Source organism: Labeo rohita, unplaced genomic scaffold, assembly GCF_022985175.1.
Source record: "Labeo rohita strain BAU-BD-2019 unplaced genomic scaffold, IGBB_LRoh.1.0 scaffold_106, whole genome shotgun sequence".
Classification (NCBI taxonomy): domain Eukaryota; kingdom Metazoa; phylum Chordata; class Actinopteri; order Cypriniformes; family Cyprinidae; genus Labeo; species Labeo rohita.
The window spans coordinates 63,084-76,038 of NW_026127186.1; the positions used below are offsets into that span (position 1 = coordinate 63,084).

The window sequence follows — 12,955 nt, forward strand, 5'->3', positions numbered from 1 at the left end:
TGAAACGAAACGTCATTTCACTGTCTGTGCATTGCAGTTTACAAAAATAACACTAGAAGGACACATGCTGGTACAAAAACAACAACTGCAGACACTGTATGTAAACACTGCATGTTTCAGGTCAAGTCAAGCTTTATTTCTATAACACTTCATACAATATACAACCTTAAACAGGGTCCAGTGCTGTTCACAGCATGATTTACAAAAGGTAAGTCATAGATGTTTTGAACAAGTAAATGACAAAAGAATGATGATGTCCAGCTGAACGATCTCTTTCAGTATTTCCTCCTGCCGTGGATTTTCTGGGACAGATTCATTAAAAAGACACAATTAATGTGTTCACGCTTGCTAAATATGATCAGATTCTGGCAGGCTGGTGTTGTGTGGTATTTGTGTGCTAGCTGATAATAGTGCACACGTGGTGCTAATAAAGACGTGCACACGGTGACGAGTGTGTGTTTGTGTCTGATCACACATGAGCTCAGATTAACCCGTTATCACAGAGGACAGAGACGCCACAGTCAGATTAACAGCCTCAATCTGGGACAGGCACACTTTAATCTGTTTATACACACTACATTCACAGATCACGTAACGCACTGTAATGAGAAAACATCATTTCCCAGAGTGCTGTTCTTCGCAGTTATTCGACCGCAGGAGGGGGAATCAAACCGGCCGCCGCTAAGCGTCTCTCGCTGGACAGGAAGTTGAACGTCGCACATGCGTTAGGCTGCGAGGAGAAACGTTTCACACGGTTAGTCTGCTGTGAGCTGTGGCTGTATTTGAGACGAGCGTAGAGACGGCGTTTACCGTGTCCTGAACCTCCACCGCGATGCCTTTCTTCTTCAGGAAGTTCAGCACGTTTGGATCCAGACGCTCCGTACGAGCTCCCGTCCCCAAAACCAGAACCTCTGTGAGACCAACATCAGCCCGGGTTATTATTACTGCATTATCACACAGCTCGTTATGGTTGTTAATGAATAAAATCAGGAATAAAGTCCTGAAGAAAATAAAGTCACTGGAAAATGCAGCTGAGCGACTGCACATTCGGACAAATGCAGCACAGTAGATCATCTACATATTCAGTGTGTACTATACTACACAAGCCACAGTATTTACTGTAGTATTTACTCACCGATGCGCGGCTCCAGCAGATAAAACAGAGATAAACTCTCCACTGTGATGTCTGCGTGACAGCCCACCTACAACACACACACACACACACACACACGTCTGGTTTATTATCTTTGTGGGGACTCTCCATAGGCGCAATGGTTTGTATACTGTCCACACTGTATTTTCTATCCCCTTACCCTAAACCTAACCCTTACAGAAAACTTTCTGCATTTTTACTTTCTCAAAAAAACTCATTCTGTATGATTTATAAGCTTTTGTACCCATGGGGACCACAAGCCGGTCCCCACAATGTCAAAAATTTCAGGTTTTACTATTTGGTCCCCACAGTGTAGCAAAAACAAGTACACACACACACACACAGTGAACACACACACTTAGTAGTGAACACACAAATAGTCATTACACACACTTAGTAGTGAACACACACACACACACTTAGTAGTGAACACAAAAAGTCAACACACACACACACACACACACTTAGTAGTGAACACAAAAAGTCAACACACACACACACTTAGTAGTGAACACAAATAGACAACACACACACTTAGTAGTGAACACAAACAGTCAACACACACACACACACACACTTAGTAGTGAACACAAATAGACAACACACACTTAGTAGTGAACACACACACACACACACACACGTAGTGAGCAGGGTTTGGTCTGCTCTCACGTTCCACTGCAGGACGGCCGGCGGCAGAACAGCACACGGCCCGAACACTTTGTTTCCGCTGATGTTGAATCCTCGAGGGCTGTAGCTGTAGACGACGGCTCCTCCACCCGCCTCCTTCTGCATCACCGACACCGTGGTCCTCTGGTACAGCTCATCGTCCGCCGGACCGAGCCTGTGCCCGCGCACCAGAGACACCCTACAGGACACAAACACGAGAGCTCAACACACTGCACTGAACACTGTATCCCACAATGCACTGCACTTGACCTTCTTAAAAAAGTTTTTACATAAAAAATATACAAAAATACTTTTATATATGTAATCACTCTACCCCACAAGCATGATCATTAAACCTTGTATAATAAGGTCATGTGACAGACTGTCCGAGCACTGTTTCATCACACACTATGCCGTTCGGAGTATACACTATGTAGTGCACTAGCACTGCAGCGCGAGCCTGAAACCCGCTCCGATCTCAGGACACGCTCGCGCTCGACTGCAGATACACGTTTACCGGCTCAGAGCTGGAAGAATCCTCGAACCGAGCCGCAGCCCGTGAACGGATCCCGGTGACAGCAACCTCGCGCAGCTGACAGCGGCCATGACCCCGGAACTCACGGACACATTTCACTGACGCACACCGGCAATGTCAACATCCGGCGCCGGATGAGCATCTCGATGTGCCTGTGAATCAGCTGATGAGTCTCTGAGCTCGAATCGTCTTCCTGGAGGGCGCGTGACTGGCTGTGCGCGCGCCCGGTGCGGTGTTTACGGGGCTGCGGTTCAGCGACCCGCGCGTTCACGTGATCTGAACGCGTTATGATCGTCGCGCGTCTTTTGTTTGCGTCGCTCCTCCGAGTGCGCCATTAACGCGTCGGTGCGGTGCAAACGCAGTTCGCTGATGTATCGCTCTCTGTTCGCCTTCAGCTCCGCGGAGCGGAACGCGCTGTGTTTCCCGGAGGGAGAGTCGTTCCTGATCCTCGAGCGCAGCAGCGCGCACTGGTGGCTCGCGACGCGCTGCAGCTCCGGCGAGACGGGATACATCCCCGCCTCATACATCGACAAAATCCCGGTGAGACTGACTCATATACGCGTGACATGCACATAACCACCAATGATATGATGCAGTGCTATAGAATCTTATACTATCACATACAGTTCTACATCATATAACGCACATTTTATTGGCTTGAGAAAGACCAACTACTGATCTGCTATTTAAGCTTCTTCTTCTTCTTATTATTCTTATGAGACAAATTTCTGAACGCCACTCCTCCTAGAGCTTTCAACACAGATTGCACAGGTACGTCTGCAAGATGTCAGTTTTACATCCATTCTAAATCATAAACATCTTAAAGACATCTAATAGACGTCTATTTGACATCTGATAGGAAACGTCCTATGGACGTATCGCCAAAAAATACGTTTTCCCTGATAGCACACGTACATATATATTATATTTTATGGTGTTCCACAAGGTTCCATCCTTGGGCCAGTTTTGTTTTTACTATATATGCTTCCTCTGGGGAGCATCATTCAGAAATATGATATGAATTACCATCTTTATGCTGATGACATATGATTATATATATCAGTCGAGCCAAAAGACACTGTTGTAATCAAAAATTTGTCCAACTGTTTGTCCAGCATTATAAAATGGATTAATGAAAATGTTTAAAAAACTGAACAAAGATAAAACTGAAATTCTTATTGTGGGTAAAAAACCTGAGCGGGAGAGGACTGAAGCTGAATTGAGTTTCTTAGCTGTACAATGTAAGAAAGAGGTAAAGAACCTGGGTGTCATTTTGGACTGTGATTTGAGTTTTAAGTCTCATATTAACCATGTTTCTATCATCTAAGAAACATAGCCAAGATTCATCCTTTTTTACCTTTTAATGATGCTGAGAAACTAATTCATGCATTTATCTTCTCTCGACTAGATCACTGCAGTGCTGCGTGTGCTGGTTCACCCAAGGGGTCTGTAGTTCAGCTGCAACTGATACAAAATGCAGCAGCTAGAGTGTTAATGAAATTGAAGAAACGGGAACAAATTACACCGGTTTTAATGGAATTACATTGGTTACCAGCGCACCAAAGGATTGACTTTAAGATTCTTATTTTAGTTTATAAAGCATTGCATAATTTGGCACCTTCTCATATCTCTGATTGTCTGTTAAGGTATAATCCTAAACGAATGCTACAGTCTTCTGGTGCTGGACTTTTAGCATATTACACAGTAAATCTCAAGCGATCTGGTGGTACCTCTTTTAGTCACTATGCTCCAAAAATCTGGAATTGTCTTTCAAATGAAGTGAGAGAGTCCACTAGTATTCATGTCTTTAAAAAAAACGTGTTAAAACATACCTTTTTAAAGTTGCCTATGAGCATAATAGTGTGTGAAGTGTGTGTATTCTTATTTAATTGATTTTTTTCCTCTCTTTTTTTTTTGTTTGTTTTTTATTTTATTATATATGTTTTTTCTATTATTTTTATTATGTTTTGCTTATATTTGTTGAATCATTTGCACCATGCTGATGATGTTGCTGTTTTATTATTATTATTATTTATTATGCTTGTGAAGCACTTTGAGCTGCATTTTATGTATGAAAAGTGCTATAGAAATAAATTGTTATTGTTATTATTATTATACATCATGGAGACGTCTATTTGATATCATGTACCATTTATATCTGCAAGACGTATTTTTTACGTAGTTTGCTCATCTACAGTACGTCAATAGAACGTTTCCTATCAGATGTCAAATAGACGTCTATTAGATGTCTTTAAGATGTTTATAAGTTAGAATGGATGTAAAACTGACATCTTACAGACGTCTGTCAGCTACATGCTAATCATGTTAGTAACTTGTTAATCATGGTAAGAGCATGCTAGCAACATGCTAGTAACTTGCTGGTCATGCTAGAAACATGCTAATCATGTTTCTTGTCCGGCTAGAGGCTCATTTTACCCCAGTACTGCATCTTCACTCGTCTTATGCTATATTTACACATACATGCTGGGACAGATATGGACAAGTGACAGAACACACACACACACACACACACACATCAGAGCTGAAGTCAGACAATCACTGTCACGATTTTCAGTTCACAAGATTAATCCGTCTGTGAATGTTTGATCTGATGCCATCTGTTCATCCGCTGGTTTATGTGTCGTTGTGGTGGTGGTGATGATGATGATGATGATGATGATGATGATGATGATGATGATGATGATGATGATGATGATGTCTCCTCAGGCTCCAGAGCAGGACGAGGTGCTGCAGTCTATTGATCGAGCCATTGAAGCCATTCACAATGTGGCCATGACCAACGGAGGCAAATACAACCTGGAGCAGAGAGACATCCTGCAGTGAGTCCAGCGCCACATATTCACTCATTTATACTTCATTATATCTGATTTGTATTTTTATATTATATATTATTGTTTTGTGTTGTATTACATGTATATTTTCATATAATATCTTTTTTTTATATTTTTATTTCTTGTAAGATTTCTGTTTTATGTTATTACATTTGTGTAGTTTATAATATTTCTGTATGTGTAGAATGTGATATTTATATTTTTATGTATTCTTAAATTGCATTACATTTACATTTTTGTTGTATTACTGTATTTTTATATTACATTAAATGTTGTTTCTGTTATATTTATTATTACACATCTATGTTTTATAATATAATTTAAACTGTATATTATTATTTTATATTCTTATGTTTATGTACTATATTAATATATTGTTATATAATATTACATTAATTAAATTTGTTTGAAATATATTATTTCCATTTTAGTATTACATTAAGTTTTTGTTTTTAATATTTATTATTATTATTTTTTTATATTGTTAATAAATAGTAATAAATAGTAATTATAAATATTATATAAATACGCTATTTTATACACTTGTTTTCTTATATTTCTGACATTTTTGTGTTACATAAACTTCACTTTTTATATTTTATTATATTTACACATTTGTAAGGGTAAAAACTGAGATTTATGAATAAATGAGCTTTCCATTGATGTGTGGTTTGGCATAAAAGAAAAATGGATCATTTCCTCCCATATAATGTATTGTTGGCTATTGCTACAAATAAACCCATGCTATTTATGACACATATCCGTGACACTCCACAGGAAGTTGATCCACCACAGGAAGGAAACACTGTCCCGCAGAAGCCCGACTCCATCCGGTCACAAGCAGAAGATCCCATCATCCTCCAGTGAGGTGTCTCTGAGCCGCACGCCGCAGCCGCCCAACGGCCTGAGTCGAGCCTACAGCTGCCAGGGCAGCGAGCCGATGTCCGAGCGTCCCGCTAGCGTTCCTGGGCTCTATCAGGTACAGCAGACGCTTCCGCTCCGGCGACGCCCGCCAGTGCGTTTGTGCTGATCATGTGTTTCTGCCGCAGGTTCCTCCTCAGCCTCGCAGAGCCGCTCCCGTGACTCCGCCCCCTCCGGAGAAACACAGCGAGTTACGACGCAACGGTTGGTGCGGAAACCAATACGGGTTGACACGCTCACGTTACGCCTCACACGACCGAGTGAACATGTCTCTCTTTCTCTCTATAGATCCAGAAGTGCCACTGAGAGTCTCCTCCACAAGCCCCGCCCCCAGCTCTGTCCCTCCCACTGGACCCTCTCTGTCTGTCAGCTCCACCTCCTTAGACTCCAGCTCCTCCCACTCGGGCGTTTCCTCAGTCAGTCTTCCCAGCGTCAGCAGCACTCCGCCCCCCGTGCCAAAACGAGGCAAGGCTCCGCCCCCTCCTATCCCTGACCGATCCCCTCAGGAAGAGCCTTCGAAAAAGAGTTCACAGGCTCCGCCCCCTCCCGTGCCTGACCAGTCCCCTTCTCCAGACCCTTCTAAAAAGAGGCCGGCGCCTCAGCCGATCAGTCAGCAGCCTGCCGCCGAACACCAGTCAGACGCGGAGTGGCCGCTGGCCCCGCCCCCTGCTTCTCTCAGCCCTCCTGGTAGCCCCACCCCGTCCGCAGCCGTCCCCATGACGATCGGAGCAGAAATGATCGAACTGGTGCGCAAGAACACGGGCCTTAGTTACGAGCTGTCGCGGGTTGCCGTGGGCGTGGTGGTGGGACACCTGCAGAGCGCGCTACCGAGGGCGGCGGCGGACCTGGAGCAGGTGCTGCTGTCGCTGGTGGAGAGTAAGGTTAGTAGCCGAGGGACTCGTGGAGGCGTTCTGTCGTTGGCTCAGCTGCTGAAGCGGTTGTTTGGTTTGTGTCGTTAGGATCTGGGCGCGGCGCTGCCGCTCGGGCAGGTGTGTCACGACGAACAGCGGCTGCAGGTGATCTTTAGCGATCTGGCGCGGCACCGCGACGACTCGCAGCAGCGCAGCTGGGCTCTGTACGAAGATCACGCGCTCATCGCATGTTACCTGGAGGAGTTACTGCAGATACTGGTGAGTATCACCTCATAAAATTTGTACGAAACATCGTACACATTTTTTGAGGTGGCAAATTCGTAGGAATCCGTATTTCTTGTAAAACATCGTACAAATTTTTTGAGGTGGCAAATTCGTAAGAAATCGTACAAATGGCAACCCCTAAGCCCGCCCCTATCTCTCGGCAATTCGTACATATTTTATGAGGTGACCCATTCGTAGGAATTCGTACTTTTTGTGAAACATCGTACGAATTTTACGAGGTGGCAAATTCGCAAGAATTCGTACAAATGGCAACCCCTAACTCTGCCCCTCTCTCTTGGCAATTTGTACATATTTTACGAGGTGGCAAATTCATAGGAATTTTTACGAATGACCATCCCTCACCCCACCCCTAATCTTACCCCTCATAGGAAACGTACAAAACCGTACGAGTGCGGTCGCAAAAATTCGTACAAATTACTTGCCTCGTAAAATATGTACGAACTGGTTGTGAGATACCATTGCTGTGACATATTACATCGAAATGTTATTTGTCATGTTTATATATTTACGTGTGTTTCTTTCAGACTGACGCGGATCCTGAGGTGTGTAAGAAGATGTGTCGTGTGAACGAGTATGAGGCGGTTCTGTCGCTGGTGTCGTATTATCAGATGGTAAATCACTGTCGTGACGTCATCACATGAGATTATAGAGTCCGTTAACTTCAAAAACAATAACTGTTACCATATTATTAGCAACAAATGTAATCATAACTGTAACGCTAAATATAACAATAGTGACAATCATTTTAGTGATAACTGTAATTGTGACATTATAATTATCATTATAGTTAGCGTAATAACTATAGTCATAGCCGTAACTATGACAATTATAATTATAACTGTAAAAACAGCTAAAATAATAATGATAACTGTTATGGTAACTATAATAATAACTATAATGATAAAAAATAACGATAACTGTAACAATATCCATAACGCTAACCATAATGATAAGCATAATTTTAATGGTAGCTATGATAATTATAAAACTATAATGACAACTATATTAATGAACGATAACTTTCTAACTGTATTTTAACGATAACTATTTTTTATTATACACACGTTGCAGATTTGTTGTCTGTCGCTTTAAATGCTCAAGCTCTTCTGATTGGCTGTTAAATGTTACAGTTGGTTATAGTTATAGTTAGTAGTGGTAGTTTGTGGGTCGTTAACGCGTGTGGACGTTCAGGAGCATCGCGTGTCGCTGCGGCTGCTGCTGCTGAAGGTGTTCGGGGCGATGTGCGGTCTGGACGCGGCGCTCATCTCCACTCTCCTCAACTCCGTCCTGACCATGGAGCTGGCGAGAGACCTGCAGACGGACACTCAAGGTGAGACGCGCTCCGCCCGTGTGCTCGTGAGCGTCTGCGCGTTCGCCTGACGTGTGTTTTTGTGTGCAGAGCACGAGAAGATGTGCTACAGCGCGCTGCTGATGGCCATGATCTTCTCCACGGGCGAGCAGATCCCGCTGCATCACTACGGTAATGGAGACGCTCGCGCCGTTAAATGCTCGGACGCTGCCGACGGGACTTTGACGTGTCTTTCTGTCTGTCTCAGAGCATCTGAACCCCACTTTCCTGCAGTTCCTGCTGGACGTGATTGAGGACGGTTTGCCCTCGGACGCCACAGAGCAGCTGCCGGACCTCTTCATCAACCTGCTGCTGGCCTTCAACCTCCACCTGAGTGGTACGACATGTTGCAAAAACACCCCTGTTACGGTCAGTCAGTTCTTTCTTTGTTATTCTTGACTTGCGTTCGTGTGTTTGCTGCCCCCTGCAGTACCGGAGAGTAACATGGTGATGCAGGCGCTGATCAAGAGACACAATGTGAAGATTCTCACTGAGAAACTCTTACTACTGCTCAACAGAGGAGGTGAAACACACACACACACACACACACACACACACTCATCTCACAGCAGAGCTGCTGCAGTGACGTGCTGACACTGTGTGTGTGTGTTTGTAGAGGATCCAGTGTGTGTGTTCGATCACGCTCCTCCTGCGCCGCACTCGGTGCTCAAGTTCCTGCAGGACGTGTTTGCGAGTCGAGACACGGCCGATATCTTCTACCGCACTGACCTGATGGTGATGATCGACATCGCAGTGAGACAGATCTCAGACCTGTCGCCTGGTGATAGAGTGAGACGCGCTTCACACACACACACACTATAATCATTACTATAATAACTGTAGTAACTATAACAATAACTATAATGATAACTATAACTACAACCATAATTACAACCATAACTATAACTGTTATTATAGCCATAAAATGTAGTAACTGTAACCATGACTAACTATAACTGTACTAACTATACCTACAGTAACTAGAACAATAACTGTAATAACTATAACCATGACCATCGTAAGTATAACCATAACTATAATATCTGTAGTAACCAGTGTTGGGGAAAGTTCTTTTAAAAGTAATGCATTACAATTTTGCGTTACTACCTGAAAAGAGTGACTAAATACGTTACTTAGTTACTCTTTATGGACAGTAATGTGTTACTTTACTTTTTCGTTACTTTTTAAATCTGGGCAGGACTTGCTGCTTTGTTTTTAATATGAAACAGTTCTAATGTAAAAGCCCTTTTACACCAAAAGTGAAAAAAGTGAATTCACCTCAGGCTGAAAGAAAAGTACATTTGTGCAGGAGAAGATCACTCTTCAGATATAAAAAATGAAGCACAAATGTCAGTTTATCTAAAGTCATTTTTGCTTATTTGTATGGTTGAATTGCATCATCGAAGGTCGGCAGCAAAGACACTGGTTAATAAAATGGGATTAAATACATAAAGGATATTTTTTTTTTATAGAACACATTTAATTATTGCAGGGTTGTGTCATATTCTGAGTTTGCATTTCACTGTTTTTATTCATTTTGAGAAATACTGAATCTGTTTTTTGTGAGTGAGATGAATTAATGCTTGTTCACATTTAGTCTAGAATACAGTAACATCATGTTTACTCACAGTTTCCCCACAGGAGACTTGTCAATCAAGAAATGGGGAAAAAAGCAACTGGTGTTACTTATTTGAAAAAGTAACTCAGATATTTTCATAGAAATTCAAAAGTCATGCGTTACTTTACTAGTTACTTGAAAAAAGTAATATTATTACGTAACTCGCATTACTTGTAATGCGTCACCCCCAACACTGGTAGTAACCATAACCATAGTAACTATGACCGTAACTTTAGTAATTATAACTATAATGATAACTATAACCATAACTATAGTAACTATAACATAATTATAATAACTGTAGTACCTATAACTACAGTAACTATGACTATAATAACTGAAGTAGCTATACTAGTAGTAACTATAACCATAACTATAACTATAACTTTAATATCTAGACTATAACCATAACTATATTAACTATAACATAACTGTAGTAACTATAGTAACCATAACTAGTGTAACTATAATCATAACTATAACTATAAGAACTAGAGTAACTATAACCATGACTATATTAACTATAACCATAATTATAACATAACTATAGTGACTATAACCATAACTATATTAGCTATAACCATAACTATAGTAACCATAACTAGTGTAACTATAATCATAACTATAACTTTAATAACTAGAGTAACTATATTAACTATAACCATAACTATAACATAACTAGAGTAACTATAACCATAACTATAATAACTGTATTAACTATATCCATAGCTATCATAACTATAACCATAACTATTGTAACTACAACCATAACTATAACTTTAATAACTAGAGTAAATATAACCATAACTATATTAGCTATAACCATAGCTATAACTATAATAACTATAACCATTAACAGTAATAATATATATATATTTTAATACTGTAGTGAGAACTATAATGGCAATAATAACTGCAATAATGAATGATAACTGTAAAGATAACCATGACACCAACTTTAATATCAACTATCATAACTATAATGATAACTATTACTGTATCTGCAATATCTATAACGACTGTAACAATAACTATGCCTAATATGAATAGTGAAACCATAACTATAATGCTAAAGACCAGGGTTGGGGCCATTCATGAATTGAATTGAGAATGAATGGTAAATTCCAGTTCACTTCCTGGAATGGAATTGGAATTGAATTGGAATGTCAGGAAACAGAATTTAAATCAAATAAATTCCACTAAATTCCACTTGAGATATTTAGGCCTGAGAGATGCAGTCTTAGCGATGCCAAATTTCAGGAAATGATGAGAATTCGATGCAATAAAAAAGTGAATGAAATACATGAATGAACATGACTCTTTTTTTTTTGTGAGTTGAGACATATAACATGTGGTAATCATATATTGAATGTATAGTACATCCAGAAACGTATCACCACTGTCATTCAATTGTTAATTCATAATGTACAGTTCTCATTTTTATTTACTTGCATTTGATCAACTCTATTTCATACATTACTTGGTATTTGTAAAGCATCATAAATAAAGTTCAAATGTATGTCTCTAAATGCAATCACAAATAAACCGCAATAAACGGCATTCAGTGGAATTTCCCTGAATTGAATTCCACTTCCTGTAAGTCCAATTCAATTCCAACTCTGTTTCCTGTAATTGTTGTTGAATTCCAATTCCAATTCCATTTCCTTCTTCGAATTGGAATTGTTGAGTTCATTCCTGAATTGACCCCAACCCTGGTGCTAACTGTGATGACTGTACTGGTGTTCAGACGTACAGCCGACAGTGTTGTGTTTACGTTATGAGTTTGTGTGATAACTGTGATGAGCGTGTGGATGTCAGCGTGTCGCGTGTGTGTCCTCAGATGCGGATGGAGTATCTGTCTCTCATGCACGCCATCGTGCGCTCCACCGACTATCTGGAGCACCGGCACCGGCTGCCCGACCTGCAGGCGGCGCTGCAGAGGATCCTGGGAGAGGAGGAGGACTGTGGGGAGGATCAGGCGTCCAGCAGACAGATGGACAAACTCATCGTGCAGCAGATCTACAAGGAGTTTCCTCAGATCTCTAGAAACTGAACGTGTAGATGGTAGCTCCCGAACACACCGCTCAACCCGCTTCACCATCAAACCCCAAACTCCCGCTAGTCTCAAACACTCACGCGTACGACAAGCGCTCGTAGCTCTGCTGCTGTCTCAGCTAATTCGCTTCTGTCAGTAACCGCCAACTTTAACCCCTGACCTCCGACGAGTAACTCTAACCCCCCGCCGCCCCTCAGCACCGACAGGAATATGAGTTTACAGTGTTAATGCGGTCGTGTGTTTAGCGCATGTCTGACGAAACTGTGTGTGCTGGAGTGTGTGAGGACGTCACTGATCACGTCTGATGGAGCTTCTGCTAAATGATCTATTTTTCCTTGTACGTCTTTGTTCAGAAGGGAAACGGTAACGATATATTTTCTTAACATTGAAAGACTAATAAAATGCTGCCGTCCTAACGCATCCAAACGAAGTGTCTGTGTGTGTTTCTTAAAAACTTTTCATGGAAGTTTGATACTTTTTCGTTTTCTCTCACATTTCAAAGAAAAGCTGCACAGTTCTTGCAAAGACTTTTTTCTTGCAATTCTACAATTACATCTCACAATCCTCAAAACGGAATAAAAATATTACTAAAAAGGTAAAAACAAGAAAAGGGAAGTAATTTGAAAAATCAGATTTCTGAATTCTTGTG

At 41.3% G+C, this 12,955-nt stretch overlaps 2 protein-coding genes across 3 annotated transcripts; one reads left to right on the plus strand and one right to left on the minus strand.

Moving 5' to 3' along the window:
- Positions 1 to 101: 101 nt before the first annotated feature.
- Positions 102 to 2,535, minus strand: ndufaf3 (NADH:ubiquinone oxidoreductase complex assembly factor). 2 transcript variants are annotated; one of them, XM_051100638.1, is made up of 5 exons: positions 2,337 to 2,535; positions 1,823 to 2,018; positions 1,136 to 1,202; positions 811 to 911; positions 102 to 730 (listed from the first exon to the last, which is right to left on the minus strand). In XM_051100638.1, exons 1-5 carry the CDS (start codon positions 2,423 to 2,425, stop codon positions 644 to 646), a joined length of 540 nt encoding a protein of 179 aa, XP_050956595.1. In that variant the 5' UTR covers positions 2,426 to 2,535; the 3' UTR covers positions 102 to 643. The 2 variants fall into 2 exon arrangements, with proteins under 2 accessions (XP_050956595.1, XP_050956596.1); XM_051100639.1 differs by lacking the exon at positions 2,337 to 2,535 and adding an exon at positions 2,154 to 2,309.
- A 22-nt stretch (positions 2,536 to 2,557) lies between these two features.
- On the plus strand, positions 2,558 to 12,732 carry LOC127157389 (NCK-interacting protein with SH3 domain). Its single transcript, XM_051100623.1, has 13 exons — positions 2,558 to 2,894; positions 5,082 to 5,194; positions 5,984 to 6,185; positions 6,256 to 6,331; positions 6,416 to 7,008; positions 7,087 to 7,257; positions 7,809 to 7,895; positions 8,476 to 8,614; positions 8,684 to 8,764; positions 8,841 to 8,969; positions 9,063 to 9,155; positions 9,249 to 9,421; positions 12,091 to 12,732. Exons 1-13 carry the CDS (start codon positions 2,724 to 2,726, stop codon positions 12,301 to 12,303), a joined length of 2,241 nt encoding a protein of 746 aa, XP_050956580.1. The 5' UTR covers positions 2,558 to 2,723; the 3' UTR covers positions 12,304 to 12,732.
- Positions 12,733 to 12,955: the final 223 nt, after the last annotated feature.

Coding starts and splice junctions, on each gene's coding strand:
- LOC127157389 (XM_051100623.1), top strand. CDS start 2,724: ATGTATCGCTCTCTGTTCGCCTTCAGCTCCGCGGAGCGGAACGCGCTG. Junction 7,896..8,475: donor TGGTGTCGTATTATCAGATG/GTAAATCACTGT, acceptor GTGGACGTTCAG/GAGCATCGCGTGTCGCTGCG. Junction 8,615..8,683: donor CCTGCAGACGGACACTCAAG/GTGAGACGCGCT, acceptor TTTTGTGTGCAG/AGCACGAGAAGATGTGCTAC.
- ndufaf3 (XM_051100638.1), bottom strand. CDS start 2,425: ATGGCCGCTGTCAGCTGCGCGAGGTTGCTGTCACCGGGATCCGTTCAC. Junction 912..1,135: donor TCTGCTGGAGCCGCGCATCG/GTGAGTAAATAC, acceptor TTGGTCTCACAG/AGGTTCTGGTTTTGGGGACG. Junction 731..810: donor CGGTGGAGGTTCAGGACACG/GTAAACGCCGTC, acceptor TTCTCCTCGCAG/CCTAACGCATGTGCGACGTT.